The following is a 27993-nucleotide window of genomic DNA, read 5'->3' on the forward strand; positions in this document are numbered from 1 at the left end:
TAAAGACTTGGCATCTTGTACACCATTTCTGCCGTTCTTCCGTTTGCTTGCTGTTCCTGGTTATACAGATACAGGGTACTAAAGTTTGACCATAGATTTGGAGGGAGAGGTACTTGATGATATCTGATCTATACTTATTACCTGTTTCCATTGTAACATTTTATTAAGTTTATGGTTATGGATGGATGATTGTTGGCCAGTAAAGCGGTAAAGACCCTACTCTTCAACTAAAATTCCAACTGCAATCAACCCCCATCGCCCCCTACAATTCCCCCTTCCTCCTGCACCCATTTCTCCATTCTTAACCTATACTTAAGTTGCTGTATAGTCTTTGTATTGTCCAAATGTATTCCCACTGTGAATGTTCGCTTGTAACCCGTTCTGAGCTACTGGGAGTACGGGATAAAAATCAAGTTAAATAAATAAGTTAGTATGGTTGACAGATACCACCAACAGTTCTGCTAGGAAAACAAGGCGATAGCACAACCTACGGGCTACTAAGTGGCACTTCTTGCTTAAGAAACCATCTTGGAAATTCAGACAAAAGTTAATTATTTTCTTTACTGTACTATTTGCTCTGAAAGGACTGAACACTAAGCACACATAGCTGAAAGTGTTTTGTTTAAAATCTCATCTCTCACCTTATCAGGACAATCAGAGATATTATTGCTGCATGCATCTGAAGAGAGAGTGTGCTTCCCTTTACGATTCTTCAAGAACATGGCAATGCTGTCTTCAGTCTCGTCAGTTTGCATGCCGTCTCGTGTGGGGGATTTACTGCAGAAGAGAGGGCTACAGCTGAGGGGCAGGGTATAGTTATTAGAGTTGCTGAAGTTATCTGTAGCTTTTGATGGTGAATTTGCATGGGTGTGTGTGCACCCTGAAGATCTATCATCTTCTTCCAGGACTTCACAGGAATCCAAAGTACTGTTTATAGACACATATTTTGCAGGGTTGCTGTGCTCTACAACTTTCCTCGATGCAGTGCTCAGGGGCTTATTGGGCTTGTTGTAAAACAGAGCTACCCAAGTGTGAAGCAGAAGCTTCACTTCTTCCATATTATCAGGCAAATCAAGATCCCAGGGTCTAGAAAAAGTAAAGCATTACAATCTCTTTTCAGAACTGTCCACAAATCTCTTGGTCATTGACATCAATTGGCAGCTAATTATTTTAGTTGCATGCGTAATGGATAGTATTCTATAACTTGTTTATAGGCATGATTTGACAAAAATGACTCTTCTCCTCCTTCCCCCTCAAGAAAGAATGCAACAAGTGTTCCCTCTGCCCATCCCTAATGTATATGACCAAATCAGTATACAAACTCCTTTTTAACTTACCTACCCAAGTAGAGATTGAAGAGATGCATCAACTGGGACTATTACTTTATCAATAGCTTGAAAAACAGACAAACAGCTGACTCAAACTATCAATAAAGTAACAGTCCCAGTTGATGCATCTCTTCAATCTCTATTTGTGTTGACTCTATTTGGTATTTCGTAGAGGTTCTCCTTTCTGTTACAGACCTACCCAACATACACTACATTTTCAACATGAAACATTACAGAAATATTCAAAACTTAAGAAAACAGTCTTAACCCACCCTGTTTCATAACAAATCTAAATTAGACTTAGTTCCAAAAATAGCCTTAACAAGGCCCATAAGTTAAATAGAACCCAAATGTACTCAATAACAGTTGAGCTGATAGGAATACTCCTGAATAAGTGGTTGCTGTTGTAGTAAACGAATCTGAAGCAAAAGTCTAAACATGAAATAAGAAAATTTCAGACTGACTGAATATCTTTTGGGGCACTACCAAGAAACTGACTGCTTCGATCAGACCATCCCTCCAAAGTGAGTAGCCATGAGTTAAGAAAATTGCTGAGGAAAGTCACTGTGAGGCCTAAGAGTACTCTGAAGAAGAAGAAAAAAAAAAAAAAGCAGCTACAGAAGTCTCTGGCTAAGCATGTGGAAAATCTTGAAATTGCTGAAGAGTCAACATTACTCCACAAACATGCCCTGTATGAGATGAAGGCAAGAAGCCACTGCTGAGAAAAATTAAACCCCCAAAACATGAAATGTTACATACAGGTTATAAAAAACACTTGGGGGGACACTGTATGTATGTGGGAGATTTTGTGGCCTGAAGAATCCAAAGTGGAACTATCTGGTCTCAAATTTAAGCAATATAGAGCATAGTTACTCACATGTAGCAGGTGTTATCCAAGGACAGTGGGCAGATAGTCTCACATGTGGGTGACGTCATCCTCACAGCCCGGCATGGACAAGGCAAAGTGTACTTTCACTTTAAAAGTCTTGAGATTGCCTGTACCGCGCATGCATCTGTGCCTTCCCACCCGATGTAGGCTCATGCAACCTTCAGTTCAATAATAAAACTAAGAAGCAACCTAGGGGAGGTGAGAGGGTTCTGATAATATCTGTCCTTGGGTAACACCTACTAAAGGTAAGTAACTATGCTTTATCTGAGGACAAGCAGGCAGTATATTCTCACATGTGGGACTCTCTAGCCGCTAGGATCATGCCTCTGAGGAGAGGGTTATTGACAACTACCATGAGTCTGGCAAAAACCAGAAGAGTTGGAGGAAGTTAACATCTAAGTGGAGAATAAATTTTGTAGAACTGCTTGGCCGAACCGACTACCCCGCCTGGAATGATTCTCCAAACAATAATGGGATATGAAAGCATGAACTGAGGACCAGGTGGCTGCTTTACAGATGTCCTCAATGGGAGTAGAGCCTCAATGAGCTACTGAAGTTGACATTGTTTGAACTTTGTGTGCAGTAACACAGCCCTCAAGCATCAGCCCAGCCCAAGCATAGCAAAAGGAAATATAGTCCACTAGCCATGTGACAGGCATTCCAAGTTTGTTTGGTTCAAAAGACTGGAACAGTTGAATAGAAGTTCTGTGAGCTTTAGCGCAATCTAAGTAATAAGAGCAAGCACATTTACAGTCCAATGCGTGGAGTGTCACTTCACCATGGTGAGAATGTGGTCTTGGAAAGAACACAGGTAGAACTATGGACTGGTTTAGCAGAAAGGGCACGGAAGAGGGAATGGTAAATATATTTACATTGGTGTGATATAGAGGCCTCCTTCACAGATGGAAGAAATGGACATAGATTTAATAGTAGACATTCAGAATATATCTAAAAAAGGGGAAGTCTTACTAATAGGTGATTTTAACATGCCAGATGTTGATTGGGGTATCCCTGTTGTGGGGTCTTCTAGAAGTAGGGAGATCCTGGATTTTCTACAAGGAGAACTGTTCCAGCAGTTGGTAATGGAACCCACATGGGTCATACTGGACTTAGTGCTTACAAACATGGAAAGTGTTTCTAATGTTACAGTGGGTGATCATCTGGCATCCAGTGATCACCCACTGGATGCCAGATGATGGGTTAATATTAACATGGGCTCATTAAAAAATAAAGGTTCTAGACTTTAAAAAAATGAACTTTGTTCCAATTGGGGATTATTATATCAAGAAATTGTATGGATGGGAACATCTGGAAAGAACAGAAATGCAGTGGGCAAAACTGAAAGGAGTTATTGCAAGAGCAACGGACCTTTTTGTGAGGCAAGTAAGTAAAAGTAAGAGGAAAAGAAGGCCATTTTGGTTCTCAAAAGTAGTAGCTGAGAATGTAAGAAATAAGAGGTTAGCTTTCATAATCTACAAAAGATTGCAGAAAGAGGAAGACAGGCAAAAATATCTGGAAAAATTAAGAAAGGCTGGTTCAGTAGTCAGGAAAGCAAAGACACAAATGGAAGATAAAAGTGCTGATAAGGTTAAAACGGGGAGGCAATTTTAAGATATATCAGTGATAGGAAGAAGTGCAAAAGTGGCACTGTGATATTCAAAAGTGAAGGGAGGAATATGTAGAAGCTAATAAAGAAAAGGCCGAATTGCTTAACAAATATTTCTGTTCTATGTTCACGGCTATAGCACTGGGAGCACCTAATCAATTTTCAGAGGATTGTGTTCATGAGGAGCTAGCTAAATTAAAGGTAGACACATCAATGGGGCCGGATGGTATACACGTGAAGGTGATGAAAGAACTTAGGGAAGTTCTGGTGGCTCCCCTGACTGACCTTTTCAATACTTCTCTAGAGTCGGGAGTGGTACCAGAGGACTGAAGGTCAGATATGGTTCCTCTACACAAAAGTGGAAGTAAGGAAGAAGCAGGGAATTACAGGCCAGTAAGCCCGACTTCTGTGGTAAGCAAATTAATGGAAACGCTTTTAAAACAAAGAATAGTGAAGCTTCTGGAATCCTGAATTACAGGACTGGAGGCAACATGGATTCACTAGAGGAAGGTCTCGTCAGACAAATCTGATCAATTTTTTTGACTGGGTGACCAAAGAATTGGATAGAGGGAGTGTGCTAAACATGGTGTATTTAGATTTTAGCAAAGCCTTTGACAGTGTTCCACACAGACATCTAATAAATAAACTTGAGTGCCCTCTGGATGGGCCCCAAAGTGATGGGCTGGGTCAGAAACCGGTTGAGTGGAAGACGACAGAGGGTAGTGGTCAATGGAGGGTGGAGAATTTATGTGCACGACCGAAGAGCAAGACTTGGGTGTGATTGTATGTGATGATCTTAAGGTGGCCAAACAGGTTGAAAAGGTGACAGCAAAAGCTAGAAGGAAACTACGGTGCATAGGAAGAGGTATGGAAAAAGGAGGTATTGATGCCCCTGTATACGACTCTTGTGGGACCTCATTTAGAATATTGTGTACAATTTTGGAGGCCGCACCTTCAAAAAGATATAAAAAGGATGGAGTCGGTCCAGAGGAAGGCTACTAAAATGGTGCGTAGTCTTCTTTATAAGGCATATGGGGACAGACACAGAGGACACCCACAGCAGCGGACAGCAATGGAAGCAGCAAACAGAAGCAGGATGTTGAGCTACCCAGTTTTCTGCACCATCTGTCATATGTATGACTACCTCCTCTCTGGGAGGCGGTCTTATGTTTGCACTTGATGCGAGGAACTGGAGAGCCTGAAGAAACAAGTCAGACTCCTGGAATGCAGAATACTGGAACTGGAAGCACTTCGAGAAGTCGAGGCGGAGGACAGAGAGGCAGAAAACGTCAAGACAGAGGAAACCATTGAGGAGGAAGTCCAGGAATTAGAGAAGTTCATCGAGGAGGCATGCAGGGAGGCTGTGGAAAATCACCAGCAACAGTGGAATTGCTGAGATACACCTACAGGGAGTGAAGACTACCTGGAGGACAACCACAAGGAAGAAATGGGTGACACAGCAGCGAGACCTGGAAACAGCGGAGGGAACCCACAAGAAGACGAGTCCGGTGCAAGCCAACACCAGGATGAGGGAAGATGGAAATGCACAGAGGACATGGACCTATGGCTGGAGAGATGGTCACACACCAGGGACACAGACCTGCGGCTAGAGAGACAAGAGAAGATAGAGAGGACAGCGATCATCATGGGGGACTCCATCATCAGACAAATTGACAGCTACATAGCGGGAGGAAGACAGGATCTGCCTAATGGGAGCCAGGATAGAAGATATAGTGAGCCACATCGATAGGATCATCAACAGCGTGGAAGAGGAAGATATGGCGGAGGTGATCCATGTGGGGACCAACAACGTGAACAACAGGAACTACAGCAGGGAAGCACTGAAGGACAAGTTCCAGATGCTAGGAGGGAAGCTGAAGACCAGAACGCTGAGGGTAGCATTCTCAGAGATCCAGCCAGTTCCCAGGGCCGATGAGAAGAGGCAGATGGAGCTGCAAGCAGTCAACACATGGATGAGGCACAGGTGTGAGGAAGAAGGATTCCACTTTGTGCACAGCTGGATGACGTTCTGGAGGAAGAGCAAGTTTTTCAGGAAGGATGGACTCTACCTCAGCGGAGACGGAACGAGGCTACTTGCAAGCAACATCAAGAGAGAAATTGAGAAGTTTTTAAACTAGGAAGAAGGGAAAAGCCAACAGTCGACTGAGAGTCGATGGTTCGGGAACCAGTATACCCAGAGGATACCGTGCAGGAAGAATGCAGGGAAGACTCACCGGATCATAGGCAAGACAGAAACTCTGACGGATTGAAAGGGACACAAGAGGGAAGGACATGCAAGAGAGTAACAGGCCACAAACTTAAGTGTATGTACACGAACACAAGGAGCCTAAGGAATAAGATGGGGGAATTTGAAGCTATGGCACAAAAAGATAACCTTGATGTCATTGGCATCACGGAAACATGGTGGAATGAGGAAAACATCTGGGACACTGCTACCGGGATATAAGCTTTACCGCAGAGACAGAGTAGGAAAAAAAGGTGGGGGTATTACCCTATATGTCAAAGAGGGACTTGAGTCTACCAGAGAGAACATGCTGGAAACAAAAAACAAGGTAGAGTCTCTATGGGCCAAAATTCCAGGAACAAATGGAACGGAAACAAAGATCGGCATCTACTACCGACCCCTGGGGCAGTCCGAATAAACTGATGGAGACATGACAGATGAGATTAAAAGCAACTGCAAAGGAGGCAATGCAGTTATCATGGGCGACTTCAATTATCCGGGGATAGACTGAAACCTAGGCACCTCCGGCTGTGGTAGGGAGACCAAGTTCCTGGATGCTGTAGGCGATTGCTTCCTGGAGCAACTTGTCAAGGAAAATACGAGAGGAAATGCAATTCTGGACTTAATTCTAAATGGACTACGAGGACCAGTGCAATGTGTAGAAGTAGAAGGGACGCTGGGAAGCACAGGTCACACTATGATCCGCTCAACCTGGACACAGGGGCGAAACATTGATCCAGAACGACGGCCATGGCACTAAACTTCCAAAAAGGGAATTACAAAGAGATGAAACTCATGGTGGGGAAGAAGATTAAGAACATAAGAACATAGGAACATAAGAAGTGCCTCTGCTGGGTCAGACCAGAGGTCCATCATGCCCAGCAGTCCACTCAGGCGGGGGCCCACCAGATCCAGGACCTGTATAGTAACCCTCTATCTATACCCTTCTATCCCCTTTTCCTTCAGAAAATTTTCCAAACCCTTCTTGAACTCCAATACCGTACCTTGTCCTATCACGCCCTTTGGAAGCACATTCCAGGTGTCCACCACCCGTTGGGTGAAGAAGAACTTCCTAGCATTGGTTCTGAATCTGTCCCCTCTTAATTTTTCCGAATGGCCTCTCGTTCTTGTAGTTTTCGAAAGTTTGAAGAATCTGTCCCTCTCCACTTTCTCTATGCCCTTCAAGATCTTGTAAGTCTCTATCATGTCCCCTCTAAGTCTCCGCTTCTCCAGGGAAAAGAGCCCCAGTTTCTCCAATCTTTCGGCGTATGAAAGATTTTCCATACCTTTTATCAAACGTGTCTCTTTTTAAGGACACGGTTACTGAGGCACAAAATCTATATATACTGCGTATCAACAAGGGATCCAAGAGCAAAAAGAACAAGGAACCAGCGTTGCTCACTGTAGCGTTGAAGGAAGCGATCAGAGACAAGAAAACTTCGTTTAAGGAATGGAAGAGGTCAAAAATGGACAAAAACTGGAAAAAGCACAAACAACATCAAAGCAGGTGTTATAAGGTGATAAGAGGGGCCAAAAGAGACTAAGAGGAAAAAATAGCCAAGGAGGCAAAAAACTTCAAGCCATTTTTTCAATATATTATGGGGAAACAACCCGCAAAGGAAGCGATGGGGCCGTTGGATGACCATGGAATAAATGGAGTGCTAAAGGAGGACAAAGCTATCGTCAACAAACTAAACACATTTTTTGCGCCTGTGTTTACCGAAGAGGATATAAGCAAAATACCGGAAGCCGACAGGCTATACGCAGGAAACGAAGAAGGGAAACTGACGGGGTTGACGGTCAGTCTGGAAGAGGTATGCAGGCAGATTGATAGGCTTAAAAACGATAAATCACCCAGACCGGATAGTATCCACCTGAGGGTAATCAAGGAACTGAAAGGTGCCTTAGCTGAACTACTTCAACTAACAGCCAATTTGTTGATCAATTCAGGAAGGATTCCAGAAGACTGGAAAGTGGCAAATGTTACGCCGAGCTTTAAGAAAGGTTCGAGGGGAGATCCGGGAAACTACACACCAGTGAGTCTGACCTCGGTACTGGGAAAGATGGTAGAGGTGCTAATAAAGGACCACATCACTGATCACCTTGACAGACACAATCTGATGAGAACCAACCAGCATGGCTTCAGCAAGGAAAGATCTTGCTTGTCGAACTTGCTGAACTTCTTCGAGGGAGTAAACAGGCAGATAGACAAGGGCGACCCGGTCGACACTGTATATCTGGATTTTCATAAGGCGTTTGACGAGGTCCCGCATGAACAACTACTTCGAAAAATTGCGAGCCATGGAATTGAGGGTGAATTACTCACGTAGATTAAAAACTGGTTGGTGGATAGGAAACAGAGAGTAGGGGTAAATGGACAATACTCGGATTAGAAAAGCATTACCAGTGGAGTGCCGCAGGGTTCAGTGCTCGGACCCGTGCTCTTCAACATATTTATAAATGACCTGGAAATTGGTATGACGAGCGAGGTGATAAAATTTGCAGAAGATACGAAGTTATTCAGAGTAGTGAAGATGAAGAAGGATTGCGAAGACCTACAATGGGACATAAACATGCTCGAGAAATGGGCTGCAACATGGCAAATGAGGTTTAACCTGGATAAGTGTATGGTGATGCATGTCGGTAGCAAAAATCTTATACACGAATACAGGATGTCTGGTGCAGTACTCAGAGAGACCTCCCCAGGAAAGAGACTTGGGAGTAATGGTTGAAAAGTCGATGAAGCCGTCCGCTCAATGTGCGGCGACAGCGAAAAGGGCGAACAGAATGCTAGGAATAATTAAGGGGATCACGAACAGATCGGAGATTAAGAAGGGGATCACGAACAGATCGGAGAAGGTTATCATAACGCTGTAGCGGGCCATGGTACGCCTCCACCTGGAATACTGCGTCCTGCACTGGTCGCCTACTTGAAGAAGGACACGGTATTACTCGAAAGGGTCCAGCGAAGAGCGACTAACATGGTTAAAGGGCTGGAGGAGTTGTCGTACAGTAAGAGATTAGAGAAAATGGGCCTCTTCTCCCTTGAAAAGAGGAGACTGAGAGGGGACATGATCAAAACATTCAAGATAATGAAGGGAATAGACTTAGTAGATAAAGACAGGTTGTTCACCCTCTCCAAGGTAGAGAGCACGAGATTCTGTACAAATGTAAGGAAGTTCTTCTTTACCCAGAGAGTGGTAGAAAACTGGACCGCTCTTCCGGGGGCTGTTATAGGGGAAAACATCCTCCAGGGATTCAAGATAAAGTTAGACAAGTTCCTGCTGAACCAGAATGTACGCAGGTAAGGCTAGACTCAGGGCACTGGTATTTGACCTAAGGACCGCCGCATGAGCGGACTGCTGGGCATGATGGACCAGTCTGACCCAGCAGCAGCAATTCTTATGTTCTTATGACTTAAAGATCTCAATATGTATACTTTGGAAGAAAGGTGGGAGAGGGGAGATATGATAGAGATGTTTAAATACCTATGTGAGGTAAATGCACATGAGTTGAGTCTCTTTCATTTGAATGGAAGCTCTGGAATGAGCAAGCATAGAATGAAGAGATGCTAGAAAGTACAACATACAGGAATTAAAAAGAAATGCAACCTAGTCAGACATCTGTAAATAAAAAGACAATGCAAGTACTTTCTCTGCCCCTAGTGGTCACTTTTTTTTTGTACCTGGGACAATGAAGGCAATGGCATAGTGAGGGTGGGAGTCACCCCCTCCAGCCTCTTCTCCCCCTTCCCCCACTTCATGCACATACCTCTTCCCTTCCCCATACCTCTTCAACTTCCCCGGCACAAGCAGCATCTCCAACCTGCTGCCCGCACCAGCCTCGGCTCTACTTCCGAAATCACTTCCTGGTTGCAGGACCAGGAAGTGACATCAGAGGGAGAACAAAGCCAACGCAAGCAGCAAATTGGAGCTGCTGGTCGCACCAGGAAAAAGCTAGAGGTACGGGGGGAGGGTGGAAGCGAAGGCACGTATATGGCGGGGAGGGGGAGAAGGTGTGGGGGTGGAGAGCTGCCAGCGCCCCTACCAACATGGCACCCGGGACGGTCCACACACCCCACCTTCCCCCTTATTATGCCACTGAATGTAGGATTATGTGACTTACCCAAGGTCACAAGGAGCTGCAGTAGGAATCGAACCCACTGCACTAATCAAGCATATCATGTGACTCATCAATGCAAGTCTACTAGATATCTGTACCTTTGGAAATCAGACTTACCCATGCAGAGCACGATTCACTGTTTTCTCCAAAGGATCACTAGTGTATTTGCTGTCTAGGTGGAAAAGATAATCTGCTTCCCATGTACAAGTCACCTTATATGTTTCATTTGTTTTCAGCACAGTCCGTGACTGGGGTGAGCCAGTCTTCTGATCTGAATCCCTGATACTTCTTCCAGGCTTTTCATTCAAGTTCTGCTGCTGTTGGCTAAAGGGTGTTACCGTTCCAATCACAGCAGAGTCTGCTTTAATGTTATGAATGCTGTATTTACCAAAAGTTTTTAAGAAATGGTATTTTTTGGAATTATCCGGGAAGGGCAAGGTATACGAGTGCTCAAGAGAAATATGGGAACCCGGACCAGAATGTCCAAATGTCACATGGGCACAGCTTCTTTTTTCCAGTGTGTACAAGGCAATATTTCGTTTCAGTAGATATCGATGGAGTGCCGAAGGGGACCTGCCAAGATAGCTTCCCTTGTGCTGTTTATCACGTTTATCACGTTTATCAAGTCGATGATATTCATGGTCGGAAAAAGTTCGGACAGGCTTCTCCTTGGGAGACACACTATATTGTGTGGATATACTGGGCAGGACATGGTCATTTCTGACAACAGATGGCACAGCGCTAGTGGTCACTGAACTCAGGGCCAGATCTGCTAAAAGATTTAGAGCGTGGGATTCATAGTTTTCGCTGGGAGCACCACTGCTCTCTTCTTGCACATCACTTCCCCCACTTGTCCTGTCTAGCACCGTGCCATCATTCTTGCCGGAGGAGTCCTGGGCTAGCGTAACACTACTTTTGTTCTGCATATCACTGTTCCTGAAGGGAAGGCCCTTCTTGTGAAAGACACTTTTGGTCGAAGAGGATTGGGCCAGGGTAGAGATGCTCTTGCTGTAACTGCTGGTACTTCTCTTACTCTGTTTGCTACCTCTCTCAGCCGCTGCCGTGGAGCTTTGTTTGGTGGTCTTATTTACGTCAACAGAAGCAGCTCGACTTTCAGATAAAATGTTGTTTCGTGGGCTACCAAAAGCTGCTTGTCTGGCTGTAAGAACAAAATGAAAATAAATTATTAATTTAAGAAATATAAATGTCAGTGTATTATGAAAGCTGGATAAGGACTTTACTGAAACACGCATACACAATCTTCACTTCTACTGTGCACTTTTTTTTCCCATCTGGTGCTTACTCGCACTTCACCTTTCCTCGACGCTTTCAAAAGTTAACATGACCATGCTTGTGATTTGGGGCAGAGAATTCATGAACAACAAGTAGCAGAGCACTTCAGTTATATGGCCTCTGAAGACAAATTACCAAAAGCAAAAAGTGAGTTGCATCTTATGCTTTTGTACATAGTCAGGTTTCCTAGCTCAATCTAATCAAGCTGAGTGGCTTTAATTGAGCTACAATCAGTCAGCTGGGGGCGGAGGGCAGGATGGAAAACATCTTGCAATAGTCAATGGGATTGTGGGAAAATTTCACTAGGTTTTGATAGTTAACTTCAGAAGCAGATTCACCGTGTATTGTTTCTTTACCACAGAAGCTGAAACTCCTCCTCCCTCAAAAATGAACTGGGATATACAGTGGTACCTCGGTTTGCGAGTTCACCGGCTTGCGAGTGTTTTGCAAGAGGAGCAAAACATTCGCAAAATCGGATCCTCGGAAACCGAGCGTGCCTCGATTTACGAGCGCCCCCACCGTGATCCGGCACCCTCCCCCCTGCGATCCGGCACCATCCGCTCGCGTCGCACCCCTTCCCCGCCGTGATCCGGCATCCCCCAGGCATCCACCCACCCACCCACCCGATCACATTTCTTACCCCCGTTTGGCACCAGCACCAACGCACAGGACATGCTGGTGCCCGAAGATCTGCCTCCTTCGCACTGGGCCTTGAGCATCTGCACATGCTCAAGGCCTTTGGGTTCCCGTTCTCTCCGAGATTCTCGGAGATCCGAGATTTTCTGGGATCCCTGGTAAAGAGCTGCATAGGAAAAGTGTTTGCGGGAATCCCATTGAGTCCACGGGGTTCCCCCAGGAATCCCCCACCCCCCAGACATACAGGGATCCTATGTAGATGGAAGATGATCCTCAGGGATTGTACCTGGCCAGTGTGCCTGTCTCTTGAGTCCAGCGCCACTTCAACACGCCACCAGCAGTGATTCCTCCTATACATTACTGGCAGCTGATCCAGAAGGCTTCCCTCTGACGTGTTTTGCAAAACGTGTCAGAGGGAAGTCTGCTGGCGGCATGTTTTACAAAATAACTGCATGGGCTGAGGAAGCTGGAAGGGAGGGTAAAAAATGCTGCATGGGCTGAAGGGGTGGGAAGGGGAGGGAGGGAAAGTGATGCTGCACGTGCTGGAGGAGTGGAAAGGGAGGGTAAGAGAAATGCTGCATAGGCTGTGGGTGGTTAGTGAGGGAAAAAGATGCTGCCAGTGGGGGAGGTAAGAAAAAAGGAGACTGGTTAGACAGGGATGCATGAAGCAGGAGGGAAATAGATGCTGCCGGTGGGAGAGGGAAAAAAATGAGAAAATTGTTGGACATGGTGGTGGACAGGGAGGGAGGGAGAAATATTGGGAAGGCTGCACTTGGAGTATTGTGTTCAGTTTTGGAGGCCATATCTGGCAAAGGATGTAAAAAGACTTGAAGCGGTCCAGAGGAAGGCGACGAAAATGGTAAGGGATTTGAACCAAAAGAAGTGTGAGAAGAGGCTGGAAGACTTAAATATCTATACTCTGGCGAAGAGGGACAGGGGAGATATGATATTCATTGAGGAAACACGACCACATCACAGAGGCATACCTCAACTCACACTGGCTTCCAATTCCGGCAAGAATACTATTCAAATTCTACTGTCTACTATTTAAAACCATAAATGGCGACAGCCCAACTTACCTGAACATGTAGTTTGGATGAAGCGGTTGTTCAGATAAGTTGGGCTGTCGCCGTTTATGGTTTTAAATAGTAGACAGTTTCAAGTTTTATTAAAATTTGTTATGTACACAATATCAAATGCTTCAATACATATAACAGCTCGGGCTGGTGGGTCTCCCGAGCTACTGGGTACTGGGGCTCATCCGGCGATGAGCGGTGGGCCGGCTGGGAGCCGTGCCTTGGGATCTAGTGACCCAGTTAAAGGGGCATAAGGTCATGCCACCCCTCAGACTCTTGCTGTTTATGGCGGGGTCGGGGCAATTTATTGATGTTTACACTGGGTAGCTCGGGAGGAGCTTGCAGATGTTGTTATATTGAAGTTTAATGTGTTGAGGATGTTAATATATGCAAATTAATTTATTTGCTGTTTTTGATTAATAAATTGAGCTGCAGCTATGTTCCAAATTATGAGTGTGGTCTCTTAGTTATTGGGGACAGGTTATAAGGGGGGGGGGGGTGTATGGGCTATAGTAGGGGCTATCCAGATCCCGCTGCTAGTGTCTAAGCACAATTTTCATAGATACAATTCCATATCATTCACAACTCACAACCATGGCAGTTGAAAATAAAAAGCAAAGTCTAGCTGTATTTTTATATCTCGCATTCACAAAATAGCCCAACAGCAGCCCTGTTTCACCTCCAGCTTTATCAAGGGCAGCAACATTGATAAATTTGCCATCAGCAGTCTTCACCAAGCACAAAATTATTCACCCTCACTAAGGGATTGTACCAACCAGCTCAAAACACAGAAGAAACTGATACTACTGCTAATGTGCTTAGCCTATTTTCAGGTTACCGTATTTTTCGCTCCATAAGATGCACCTGACCATAAGACACACCCTAGATTTAGAGGAGGAAAACAAGAAAAAAACATTCTGAACCAAATTCTCCCTGCCAGGCTCTGCATCCAACCCCACACTCCTTGCCAAGCTCTGCACCCTGAACCCCTCCCTGCCAGGCTCTAACCTTGTCCTCCCTCTGGTGGCCTAGTGGTAGGCCGGAACAGGGCACAGGGCAGGCAGGCAGGAGCCCACATAACTGTTTTTGGGGGGTGTTTGGGGGGGGGTTTAGAGGAAAGTTTCAAATATCTTTATTCCAATAAAGCAATGGAAGGAGAAGCTTAGAACTGAATGACCTGGCCCTTTCTTTTCTTGTCACCTTCTAGCTCAAAATGCTTGCATCTCTTAACAGCCAGCATCCTTTTAGACCTGCAGTTTGGCTCCACACACTCGAGCCTCAATACAATCTTTTTGATCTTAGCCTTCTTATGGAAAAGAGGCTTCGTTTGACCACCATAGCCACTTTGCTTATGATCATATCCTCCTGTACCTGTTTTAATCATGGCAAAGAAGAGAATCAGAAACCCGCACAGCACTCCCACCATAAGCCCATTACTGAACCTCCACCCTACCTCCAATTAAGCTAGGCCCCTGGAGGAGGTGCCAACTCTGACAGCAGGTGTGAGGACACCCACAATAAGATCGCACAAAAGCCAAGTGCCGCACCTCTACAGCACCAGCGGTCAGGAATTGGCAGAAGCCATACCCTATGAGCCGGACTGTGTCCAACACTCTCCACCCAACCACTGACTCCAGGGACTCCTTCCCTGAAACCCAGCTCTCCTCTGTCGCTTGATGCACAGCTCCGAACGCTGACCCAGGAGCCGTCACCTACCGGGCCACCGATCCACCTTGTTACGTTCCCCGCCGGCCGCTAACGCAGGCCATGAAGTCAAAGCCCTGCCCAACACACTGGCAGCAGAGTCAGGCCCACATGCAGCACGCAACGCCTGTCCGATCCACCCCGAAGACAGCCCGAACTGCAATTACCCACAGAGGCACCACGAGCCACACTTTTGGCATCTGCCCTCACGCCGACTGGCACCCGAACCCAAATGCACCATAAGATAAGTCACAGGCCAACGAACTGCGGAAGCAAGCTGTTACACAATGCCACAGCCAAAAGTCGCCTCTGAGGGGAATAGGCCTGCCACGATTAAAAACAGCGAAAGCCCGCTAGACTACCAGGTAAGGAGTAATCTATAGCGCTACTAGACATTTTAAGTCCTGTAGAGAGGTGGGAAGGCCCTAAACTATGCTTTCTTTCTCCCCCCCCCAAAAAAAATTTGCAGATAATCAAAAACATGAATCCCAAAACCACGAATAGGGAGGGGGAAGTGTACTCTAATCTTAAAAGCAATACAATAGGCACCCAAGAAACAGCCGTCTTACCTGGTTCCACCTGCTTCCTGACTGTGAGTTGCTTTTCCACTTTAGCTTTGCCTTTTGCTGTATTTTTCTTCATTGTTCTCGTTATCATTTTTTGGCTGGATGGCTTCTGAGTCTCCTTTGGCTTTTTGATGCATAGCCCTGAAGACCTGTCCTTAAGTGAAGTGGCTCCACTAGTGGAAATTTCCGGCTTCGTGTGCTGCACAAACTCTGCCGTCAGCACCTCGGCACCTAAAGAGAGGACAGAACGCTTTTAAAGGAGTTCTATTCCCGCCATCAACACCACGGATCTAATCGAAATGCTAATACAATAATTGTTAGCAATGACAAAAAATGTGTGCGTATTTTATAAGACATCCAATATCCCAGAGGACATGCCCAAATGACAGACATCCTCAATAGCTGTAGAAGCCAGCTTTTCAAAGTAATTTTTTTGGGGGGATAGCGAGGGTACAAATTTGTTGTTCAAATAACAATGCTGAACAAGAATGACCCCTAGGTATTTCAGGTGAATAACTAAAGTAATGGGTATACATCCTAGGAGCAGGATGACCAAAAGGTGCAGAAGTGTCACTAGTGAACCAAACTGCTGTAGTTCTCTCAGGGTTTCCGCAACTGGCATTGTGCTTGTTGCAGGATTCCGGGTCTCGCTGCATCTTTGTCAGGTAGAAACCGATGTTTCAGCAACCGTGCTGTGGCTTTCTTTGGGGTACGCACTGAGGTCTGCAGTGTGACTCTGGAAATAGTGGGTTCACTGACCTGATTAGGAACAGGGCAGTCCACCAATTTGAATTTTGGCGGGAAAGTCAGTTGGTCTTTTTTTTTTTTTTTAAATAACCCATGGGGAGGAAATCTTTAAACTCAGAGACTTTTCCATTCTAGGGGAGGGAGAGGAGAGACCAAATCATTTTCACACCAAAATTCAAATTTGTGACCAAATTAGTTTCCCACCAAAATTCAAATTAGTGACCAACGGACTGCCCTGTTACCAATCAGGTCAGTAGACCCACTATTTGCAAAGACAAAATGCAGACCCTGAAGAAAGCCACAGCACGATGGCTGAAACGTTGGTTTCTATCTGAAAAGTTACAGCGAGACCTGGAAATCTGCAACAAGCAAACTGCTACAGTCTTGGTTTGGAATCAAAAATGGTCGACAACCAAGTTGCCACAGAATCCAAACAGGATTGTATTCTAGAAAGATCAGGATGAAGCAGATTAATGTAATCAAGGAATAGTATTGTCATCTAGTTAAAAAACATTCTTTAATCCCCTGATTTTGTACAATGTGGTCAAAGGGTTCAAAAAGATGTTAAACAAGAGCGATGCTAAGACTGAACCCTGTGGGGCATCGCACTGTTGAGGGTATTGTGTAAAAACTGAAGTAGAGACGAAAACAAGAGAATTGACCCAATGATCTCCACAAACAAATCCAAGAAAAAACAAAAACCAATGTGGAGAAATGATGTTCCTGAGATGGATTTTATTATTATTATTATTTTTTTTTTTATTTAAGTTTTTTATTGATTTTTTTCATTTAACAACAAGTGTCATAAATTTTCATACAATTATCTTAATAATACACTTGATATTTCTATAATGTATTTTATACATAACATTTCTTATCTTATATTTCTTATGATTTTATATATCATATAACTGTAATTATTTTTCTTATAAAATTTTATAACATATATATTGTAATGATTTTATCAATTATTTTTTAAATTATTAACCTTTTTCCCCTCCCTTTATTACATTGTTTTCATGTAAGAATACCATCTATTAATAATATTTTATTTATAATTTATAATAAAGAGTATAAATCCCCCTCCCATATCCCCTCCCTCCCTTTCTTCTTTAACTATTTTCTTATTATGGCAAACCACATAAAAACCTCTAGGACGACAGTCCGCTGAAAAACTTTGGACCCTGGACCCAACACGGTTCTGCAGGCTTTTCACTCGGCTTTTTGAGCCTGTCCTGCACACAGCTTTTATGGATCAGAACAGATCGGAGAAGGTTATCATACTGCTGTACCGGGCCATGGTACGCCCTCACCTGGAATACCGAGTCCAGCACTGGTCACCGTACATGAAAAAGGACACAGCACTACTCGAAAGGGTCCAGAGAAGAGCGACTAAAATGGTTAAGGGACTGGAGGAGTTGCCGAACAGTGAGAGATTAGAGAAACTGGGCCTCTTCTCCCTTGAAAAGAGGAGACTGAGAGGGGACATGATCGAAACATTCAAGATATTGAAGGGAATTGACTTAGTAGATAAAGACAGGTTGTTCACCCTCTCCAAGGTAGAGAGAACGAGAGGGCACTCTCTAGAGTTGAAAGGGGATAGATTCCGTACAAACGTAAGGAAGTTCTTCTTCACCCGGAGAGTGGTAGAAAACTGGAACGCTCTTCCGGAGTCTGTCATAGGGGAAAACACCCTCCAAGGATTCAAGAAAAGGTTAGATAAGTTCTGCTAAACCGGAACGTACGCAGGTAGGGCTGGTCTCAGTTAGGGCGCTGGTCTTTGACCTAGGGGCCACCACGTGAGCGGACTGCTGGGCACAATGGACCGCTAGTCTGACCTAGCAGCGGCGATTCTTATGTTCTTATCAGTTTATTTCCGATTGGCATTTTTATCCACGTATCTTTACCATAGGACTTCATAGGGACCCCCTGAAAAAGACATTCTGTCGAAACATGGAGCGTGTTGGGTCCAGGGTCCAAAGCTTTTCAGCGGACTCCGTCCTGAAGTTTTTTATGTGGTTTGCCAAGTTTTAATATTATTTTAATAATAATAAAGTCCATCTCAGGAACATCATTTCTTCACATTGGTTTTTGTTTCAAACTGAAGTAGAAACAGGACACCAGAGTGAGGGAGTACGTACATTACCTGCATACATGACTTCATTCACCCTAAACATCTCTCGATCAGTGCCCCGTGGCTATTCATTATTTGGGAATGTCTTAATCTAAACAGGTGCTCAGTTATATTTGAGATTTTTCAGACCAGATGCCGGGAGAACTAGACGTTTAAACAGGCTGTAATTTCATGCTTTAATCATCGCACATGTTTTGATTTATAAATTGCAGGTAAAAAAAAAAAGAATCACTTATCTGAAGTTTGTAATGCTGTTAAATTACTTTAATAAAGTTCTGGGCTTGACGCGTTTCGCCGAAGCTGCTCCACAAAGCCCATAATGCAATCTGCCCAGTTTAAAGAACGGGTGTGGAGAGATAAGACAGACCACTTTTTCTGAGTTTGGGCAGCTTGCATTACGGGGCGAAACGCGTCAAGCCCAGAACTTAATGAAAGTGATTTAACAGCATTGCAAACTTCAGAAAAGCGATTCTTTCTTGAATTTTTTACGTGCAATTTATAAATCAAAAACATGTGCGATGATTCAAGAGTGAAATTACAGCCTGTTTAAACGTCCGGTTCGCCTGGTGTCTGGTCTGACAAAATCTCAAATACAACCCTGAGCACCTGTTTTTTGGAAATAATAATAATAACTTTATTTTTCTATACCGCCATAGTCAAACTGACTTCTAGGCGGTTCACATAGAAAGAAGGCTGGACAATCAGCGAATTACAAAATGCAAGAAGAAAGATGTTACATAATACATTGGGGTAGAAAGGGAATAGCTGGTGAATGTTTGAATGACTTATGTAAATTGTTATGGGCCACTTCTTCGTATATATTCTATGCTTACGGCCTCTGTTACAAAGCCGCGCTAGCGGCTGTGCTGCGCTAATGGCCCCGAAGCCCATAGAGATTTAAAGGGCTTCGAGGCTACTGCTGCGCAGCTTTGTAAAAGAGGCCGTTAGCTTTTTGAAGTTCGCGGTCTAATTTTGTTTTTCCATGTCGTGTGGATGAATCTAAATAGGTTCGTGCTGCAGTTTGTTACATAGATCATCAATCCCTAACTAGAGAGTTGCGCGGGGACAGAAATCCCACCCATCCCCGCCAGGATCCTCTCCATCCCCCCCTGTCCCCGTCAGGATCCTCTCCGTCCCCACCCGTTCCCGCCAGGATCCTCTCCGTCCCCACCCGTCTCCGGCAGGATCCTCTCCTTCCTCACCCGACCCCGAAAGGATCCTCTCCGTCCCCACCCGTCCCCGTCAGGATCCTCTCCGTCCCCACCCGTTCCCGCCAGGATCCTCTCCGTCCCCACCCGCCCCGGCAGGATCCTCTCTCCTTCCTCACCGTCCCCGGCAGGATCCTCTCCTTCCTCACCCGTCCCCGCCAGGATCCTCTCCATCCCCACCTGTCCCCGGCAGGATCCTCTCCGTCCCCACCCGTCCCCGTCAGAATCCTCTCCGTCCCCACCTGGATCCTCTCCGTCCCCACCCGTCCCCATCAGGATCCTCTCCATCCCCACCAGGTTCCTTTCTGTCCTCACCCGTCCCCACCCATCCCTGCAAGGAATTACCTCCATCCCCGCCCGTCCCCATAAAAAGCAGCAATTACTTCTGACAGGATCATCAATTCCACAGTTTCTTTTGTGCTTGCGCTGCTGTTTTCCTTGTGGAATCTCTTTGGTGGAACCCTTTTTTTGTTTTCTGTTCAGGTAATTAACTTATAAACCCCCTCTTTTACTAAGGCTGACGTGTCCATTATATTATATGGACGAACCCTGCTTCCAAAGCCTTCCTTCCCCGTGGGAGTCCCGTTGGCTAGAAGGGGGTCCCTGTGGGAGTCCCGTGGGCCAGAGGGGGGGTCCCTGTGGGAGTCCCGTGGGTTAGGGGGGATTCCCGCAGGACCCGCTGGATTCCCGCAATCCCCGTTCCCATGCAGACCTCTATCCCTAACCATCCAAACCATTAGTACCATTATTCTGGTACTAAAAATGGCTGCCACTTCCTCCTCCCACCCCCACCTTCTCTTCTCCTACCTGTTCCATTTGTTACACTGTATCCCCCACTACTCACTTCTATTTACGCTCACCTCTTTTTCTTCTCTGTGGATACTGAATATTAGCAAGTTTAACCGTGGTTTCACTGGTATTTTGTGCAGCGCCTTGAGCTGGTTTTTTTGAAAACAAGGAAAACGGGTTCTTTGTTGTCCTCGTCCCCTTACTAGTCGCAATGCTCTCTACTGCAGAAAGAAGGGTCTGGGAAGTCCATCTCCTCTTGGCACCAGTAAGCACCTCTGGGCTGCACTTCCTCTTTTCCCTCCTTGGACTGAGTTCCTCTCTGGTTTCTTTGACGCTCTTACTCCTGCCACCTTGACTTGGCTGACTTTTTCCACTAGGGGCCTCAGCTTTTTCAGCCTCAGTTCTGACCCTTCCAGCTGGTGCAGAGCCCACTGGTGTCACTGGGGCGACAGCCTTGCAGCTGCCATTGGTAATAAGGCATGAATACGGAGGCTTCTTCGCAGACGACTGTAAAGCCTCTGTCATCTGTGACGCTTCTACAGCAAAGCTGCTTGGATCTGCAAAGTAAGTTCTGAGCCGCGGAAGGGCCATTTTCCTGCAGTTTTCAGAAGGTGCGAGCTCATCTGCCGACAAGTCTGAGGAAAGGTTTATCAGGATCCTACCATCGCACACGTCGGGAGGAGAGCCAGTCCGGTGAAACTGAACAAAGTCCTGGAAGTACTTTTCTACCAGTTTTCTAGGGCTCATTTCCACCTCGCACTGAAACTTTTTGGTTTCCAACAAGGCATACTGCAGGCCAGGCAGAACCGAGGTCACCATTAATGAGATTGCTTCCAAATTGGTTTCCTTGTTTCGTTTTTGTTCTAAAAAGAAAGGAGAAATAGTCATGTACATCTCTTTTCTTTCTTTTTTTTTTTTTAGGTTATACATAAATTTATTATGAAGGAAGAAAGGCATGGAAATCCTGCTTAGTTAACTCAATTGCTTAAAAAAACATTCTGTACATTACAATTATGCACCACCCTCAAAGCCATGATATGAACAGTTATTCAATACATAAGAACATAACATAAGAACATAAGAAATGCCTCCGCTGGGTCAGACCTGAGGTCCATCGCGCCCAGCAGTCCGCTCACGCGGCGGCCCAACAGGTCCAGGACCTGTGCAGTAAATTTCTATCTATACCCCTCTATCCCCTTTTCCAGCAGGAATTTGTCTAATCCTTTCTTAAACCCCAGTACCGTACTCTGCCCTATTACGCTCTCTGGAAGCACATTCCAGGTGTCCACCACACGTTGTGTAAAGAAGAACTTCCTAGCATTTGTTTTGAATTTGCCCCCTTTCAACTTTTCCAAATGCCCTCTTGTTTTTTTATTTTCTGAAAGTTTGAAGAATCTGTCCCTCTCTACTCTCTCTATGCCCTTCATGATCTTGTAAGTCTCTATCATATCCCCTCTTAATCTTCTCTTTTCCAGGGAAAAGAGTCCCAGTTTTTCCAATCTCTCAGCGTATGAAAGGCTTTCCATCCACTTAATCAGTCGTGTCGCTCTCCTCTGAACTCTCTCGAGTAATGCCATATCCTTATACATAAATACATAAATGCCATATCCTTATACATAAATGCCATATCATATACATAAACTGATCTCATCATTTTTACATTCACTAGAACGTATGGAACAGTCAGTGACAGCTACTTAAACAATGGTGAATTAGTATTAAGGCCTACAGCAGGGGTAGGGAACTCCGGTCCTCGAGAGCCCGTATTCCAGTCGGGTTTTCAGGATTTCCCCAATGAATATGCATTGAAAGGAGTGCATGCAAATAGATCTCATGCATATTCATTGGGGAAATCCTGAAAACCCGACTGGAATACGGCTCTCGAGGACCGGAGTTCCCTACCCCTGGCCAATAGCAATGGACCGTTATAAATGTCGGCTTTTCTTGATTATGACAGGGATAGCCATTCAGATGATAGCACAAAATTGGAAGAGCTCCGATCGCCTTAACTTCCCTTTCTGGTAGGCAAACGTATGCTCCAATTACAAATATGAAAAAATGAATGCTGAATTGTCAGGGAATAATAAGGTATTTAATTTGGTGTGGGGGCCCGTTAGCAGCTCTTATTGCTTCTATATAGTCGTTATCTCTCTTTAATATATGATTGTTTTCCATGCACATCCAGGGTGGGGGGGGGGGTGGAATTTAGTACTACTATAAATAAGAGTGAGATATTGATTAAGTATATTTATATCATTGATTAAGTAAAAGGGATGGGGAGAAAATGAATACTTTAATTTCTTTTTTTTTATAAATCTTTATTCATTTTTGATTCTTACATCAAGTGAATTATAAATAATAAAATAATTTTCACAAATCACTTGTACTTACAATCAAATATTCTTATAAGATACAATAAATACCCCCCTCTTTATCAATATTTCCATTTCCATATGATACATCTTCACCATCCCAACCCAAATATAAACTACCCATATGCTTAAGATATCTGATCATTAGAGTAAATAGTCAATGGTCCCCATATTTTTTAAAATTATGTAAATTCCCTTGTTGTAACGCTATCATCTTTTCCATCTTATATATGTGGCAAACTGAATTCCACCAGAATGTATAATTTAACTTAGTATAATCTTTCCAATTTTGAGTAATTTGTTGCATGGCGACCCCTGTCAATATTAATAATAACTTGTTATTATTTGCAGAAATCGGACTCTGAGCTCTGAGCTGTACCAAATAATATAGTGTCATAAGAGAGTCCTACATGATTTTCTAATAATTTATTAATTTGAGGCCAAATTAGTTTCCAAAAAGCAATTACACAGGGACAGAAAAAAATTAAATGATCTAACGTCCCAACTTCTAATCTACAATGCCAGCATCTATTGGATCTAGTGTTATCTAACTTTTGTAAACGTGTAGGGGTCCAAAAAACTCGATGTAACAAAAATAACCACGTTTGACTCATAGATGCTGACCTTGTAGACCTTAATCTCCAAGACCAAAATCGTGGCCATTGAGATGCAGAAATTGTCTGTCCAATCTCAATACTCCAAATATCCCTAAGGCCAGTTTTCTTTTTTTTATTTAAAAATCCATATAATAATTTATACCATTTTGCGGCTTGGTGTCCCAAAAAATCCGCCTGAAAGCAAAGGATCTGCAAACTATCTTGATTATTAAGACCCTTCCATTCAGGGAACAATACTTTAATTTCTGTAAATTAAATGCGCTTCTTTCTGATTTGTTACACATTGTATTGCACTGTTTACACTTGAAAAAAATTTTTTTAAATCTTTATTTACATTTTATGCTTTTGACAAAATTATTAGTCAAAACAAGAAATAATACAATACCAGTCAGCATCTTTGAATTACAAAAATGATATATAAAGAGAAGTAAAAGAAAAAATATAACATAAAGGAAAAAAAATTATTTACCTACAAATACAGTTTCAATCTTTTCTCTTCACTTTAATAATACCAAGCTTATTTCTGGAAATCAAATATACTGGTTTGTATAATTAGACCTTAATTAAGGAGGAGAAAGGCTATGCATTCACTGAATACACTTGAAAATTAATAAAGATTTAAAAAACAAACAAGCAAAAAAAAAAACTGATCTCATGATTTTTGCATTCACTAGAACAATGACAGCTACTTAAACAATGGTGAATTAGTTAAGGCCTATAGCAAGATATAAATGAGGCTAAGGATTTTTTTTTTTCCAGTGGTCAGATCATAGAGGAGACATGTGAAGTGAAACAAGACTGACATTTGCCCCAAATGCTGAACTCTTAATGTCCAATTCCAAAATAGCATCATTCAGGCTGGACTTGGGCTCCCTAAAACCTAATCTAATCTAATCTAATCTTCATTTTATAGGCCAAATCTACTCCCTAAAGAGCTCAACTCGGTTTACAGTTCGTTAAAAAATGAAACATAACAAGTAAAAACTGTGGGATAAAAACAGAAATTGGTTAGATTAGATGGATGGAAAAAGTTAGAAAAAAGTATGTTGAATTGCTAAAGTTATGACAGCTAAAATCAATTAACTATCTTGAAAACAATCAGGTTTTTAAACTTTTTCGAAATTGAAATAATTGATCTACCCGTCTTAGAGAATCTGGAAGTCCAGTCCAAATTCTCACCAATTTAAAAGTAAAAGATTTACTAAGCTTCCCAATGCATTTAATACCTTACAGAGAAAGAAAATGAAATGTTTTTGAGACTACTATGGCACTCCCAAAACAATGTCTACTAACAAGACACAAAATAACCCAAAAGTTGCAAGGCTGTTAACATAGAAACATAGAACATGACGGCAGAAAAGAGCCATGGCCCATCTAGTCTGCCCACACTAATGGCCCACTTGATATGAATGTAACAGTTGAACTAAGAAGAGGAAGAGGCTCACAGAGAGATAAGGACTTTGGAACAAAAAACATTCCCGACCCATTAGCCATCGCTAGTCAGAAAAACCTCCTCAATGCTGTACATCCAGTAAATCTATTTTCTTTTGCTTTTATTCTCGTTATTCTGTTTTTTTTCTTTCTTTATTACTTTGTATTCTATAAAGGTATGTCCCACTTTATAACAGAGGTTCTCAACACAAGGTACACGTACCCTTAGGGGGTACACGAGCCACTTGTTGGAGGGACGCACTGCCTAATTTGCACCCTTCAGGACTGCAGATAGAGGTTTAAGGCTCTTTTGCAGAAAGATTTTCATGAGTCAAAATGGGGAATCATATCTCTAACACTAAGCAAATTAAATGCTCAGTTCCCCAAGGTTCCCCAGTGTCTCTACTTCTCTGTCTTTTTTTTTTTTTTTGCATAAACATCCTCCTCCATATTCACGGGTTCGGAACTTCAGTTATTCATGGTTTTTGTCTTGGTGACCCACCCCTGTCCCCTGGAACTCTCCACTTACTTACATGCGGCGATTACAACTGGTACAAAATGTGGTGGTCAGGCTAATTTTTGGGTTGAAGAAATTTGATCATGTAACGCCTTCCTACCAACTTCTGCATTGGCTGCCGATGGAAGCACGTGTGAGGTTCAAATTTGGATGTTTTTGCTATAAGGTATTATTTGGATTAGCCCCTAAATATATAATTGACCTTTTCTCTTTCACAACCAACAGTCTTAAGAGAAGCTCACTCTTGAATTTTGTTTCTCCACCGGTAAGAGGATGTAAATTTAAAAAACATCATCAACATCTTTTCTCACATCAGGCAGCGTTATGGGGTAAAGACCTGGAACAACTGCTTAAGCCTACTACTTATGGGGAATTTAGGAAAAACCTAAAAACATATCTTTTCCTGAAGTATTTAGGTAACTGACCTGTACAATCTTAGTCCACAATATCTGATCTCTAGAGCTGTTTATCACTAGCTTTTAACTTTGTTAATTCTACTCAATTTGTAGCATCTTTTAATCATTGTAAACCGCATAGAACTTCACGGTCCTGCAGTATATAAACTGTTATTATTATTATTTTTAAAACCTGGTGGTCTAGTGGTGAAGCAGGGCAGGAGCGATGTTTCTATGCTCCTGCCTGTGCAGAACTGGGACCACCAGGCTTTAAAAAGTAAGTAAGCGGAGAGGTCCAGCAGACGGGAGGAAGGCCAGGGTGAGTTAGAGTCGGTCCTAAAGTTATTCACAAATTTTTGGTATTTGCGGGTCGGCTTTGCCCCCAACCCCCGGGAATACGGAGGGAGAAGTGTACACTGAACCAAGTTCTTCAAAGATCTACAGGTAAACTATTTCTTCTATGCAGATTATACCAAGGTTACTTACTCTTCCCTTTGCCGAGTCTTAGAGAAAGAAAGCCATTTGATTTTATGGAGAAATGCTAATTGAAAGTGGATGAACTGGATACAATTCAGTCTTCTCAAAAGGTTAACAATGACAATTTTACTACGAGTAAGAAGAACACCATCAGAGGTTGTGAAGGTAGGGTTGTCTGTGTCTATCTGTTTTTATTTGGCTCTTCTATGCACAATCTGAGGGGGAAATAATCTAATCTAATCTAATCCTTAGGTTTGTATACCGCATCATCTCCACGTTCGTAGAGCTCGACGCGGTTTACAGTAGGAGAATTAGGAAGGAACTACAACAGAGGGTTAGAGGTAGAAGTGTGAAGAAAATTTAGAGGACTTGGGATGCCAAGATATAAGAGTTTCCTTGATTCCTAAGTTGGAGGGAGACTTACATTTTTTGAGAAAAGCCAGGTTTTCAGATGTTTGCGGAAAACTTGGAGAGAGCTCAAGTTCCGAAGAGGGGAGGTAAGGTTGTTCCAGAGCTCAGTGATTTTGAAGTGGAGGGAGGTCCCTAGCTTTCCTGTGTGGGAAATGCCTTTTAGCGAGGGGAAGGATAGTTTTAATTTGTGGGAGGATCTGGTGGTATTAGGGTTTGAGGAATTCAAAGAAAGAGGGATAAAGGGAGGGAGGATACCATATAGGATTTTGAAAGCTAAACAGGCGCATTTATATGGACTCCAGAATAACGATGTAGAAATTGCACCTAATACAGCCAATTTGCCCTTATTTTTGTCAGATCGTCATCTCATACAGAGTACAGGTCTCTCCCATTTGAATTATTATGACCGACTATACTAGGGTCTCCCTGAGAAGCAAAAAGACATTCTGTAATTTCTGAAAATACTGCAAGTTAGAATTCTGTAGATCAAGATGGGAGGACCAAACAACTTACAAAAATAGATTTCTGAACAATTTTTTCAGTGATCAACTTTGGGGTCCTTTTACTAAGGCGCGCTAGTGCGTCTTAGCGCATGCTAAATGCTAACGTGAGCTAGCGTGTCCATTATATCCTATGGACGCTTTGCCACGCGTTAGCATTTAGCGCGGGCTAAGACGCACTAGCGCGCCTTAGTAAAAGGACTCCTTGGTTATACTTCTGAAAAAAACATAGTAACATAGTAGATGACAGCAGATAAAGACCCGAATGGTCCATCCAGTCTGCCCAACACACACAGTTATTAATATAATGTACTGTTTAATGAAACTTAAGACGGGATGTTACATTAATTTGGTAGGTACAGTTTTTCTGAGCCAGTGGAAGTTGGGTACTGTGAAACGGGCAATATTTTTTTTTGTTCACTACTTTTGAATAACTTATTTTTACTGGCAGGTTCTAACTATATAAACAGATATATCCATTGGTGCATAGGCTCCAATTCATACATTTTATTCCCCCCCCCTCTCATTTATTTAATTTTCTATACCTTTCTCTCAAGGGAGCTGGTGGGCTCACAATCTATCTAATGTACCTGGGGCAATGGGGAGATTAATTGACTTCCCCAGGGGTCACAAGGAGAAGCGTGCATGTACTGCTTTCATTGTATGCTAATAGATCTCATGCATATTCATTGGGGAAATCCTGAAAACACGATTGGATTGCGGCCCTCCAAGAGGGACTTTGACACCCCTGCCTTAGAGTGAAGATAATAAGGTAGAGAATTCCAGAGAGTAGGAGCCATAACAGAAAATGAAGCATTCCTATGAATATCAAGAAATAGTTGTCTAAATGAAGGGACGATTAACAACTGTTGTGATGATCGAAGAGTTCTTTGTGGAGAGTATTGAACTAAAAAACTAAAAAACAAAAAA

General features: G+C 43.4%; 1 protein-coding gene across 3 annotated transcripts in view; it reads right to left on the reverse strand.

Moving 5' to 3' along the window:
- TASOR2 (transcription activation suppressor family member 2) overlaps window positions 1-27993 on the reverse strand; it is a 128020-nt gene that overhangs the window by 47121 nt on the left and 52906 nt on the right. For all 3 annotated transcript variants that reach the window (XM_033958322.1, XM_033958324.1, XM_033958323.1), the window contains 4 exons: window positions 20415-21206; window positions 15469-15696; window positions 10308-11349; window positions 642-1086 (listed from right to left, as the gene is read on the reverse strand). In XM_033958322.1, the coding sequence (XP_033814213.1) occupies window positions 642-1086; window positions 10308-11349; window positions 15469-15696; window positions 20415-21206 (2507 nt within the window). The remainder of the gene's footprint in view (window positions 1-641; window positions 1087-10307; window positions 11350-15468; window positions 15697-20414; window positions 21207-27993) is intronic.

This window comes from Geotrypetes seraphini, chromosome 9, assembly GCF_902459505.1.
Source record: "Geotrypetes seraphini chromosome 9, aGeoSer1.1, whole genome shotgun sequence".
NCBI lineage: Eukaryota > Metazoa > Chordata > Amphibia > Gymnophiona > Dermophiidae > Geotrypetes > Geotrypetes seraphini.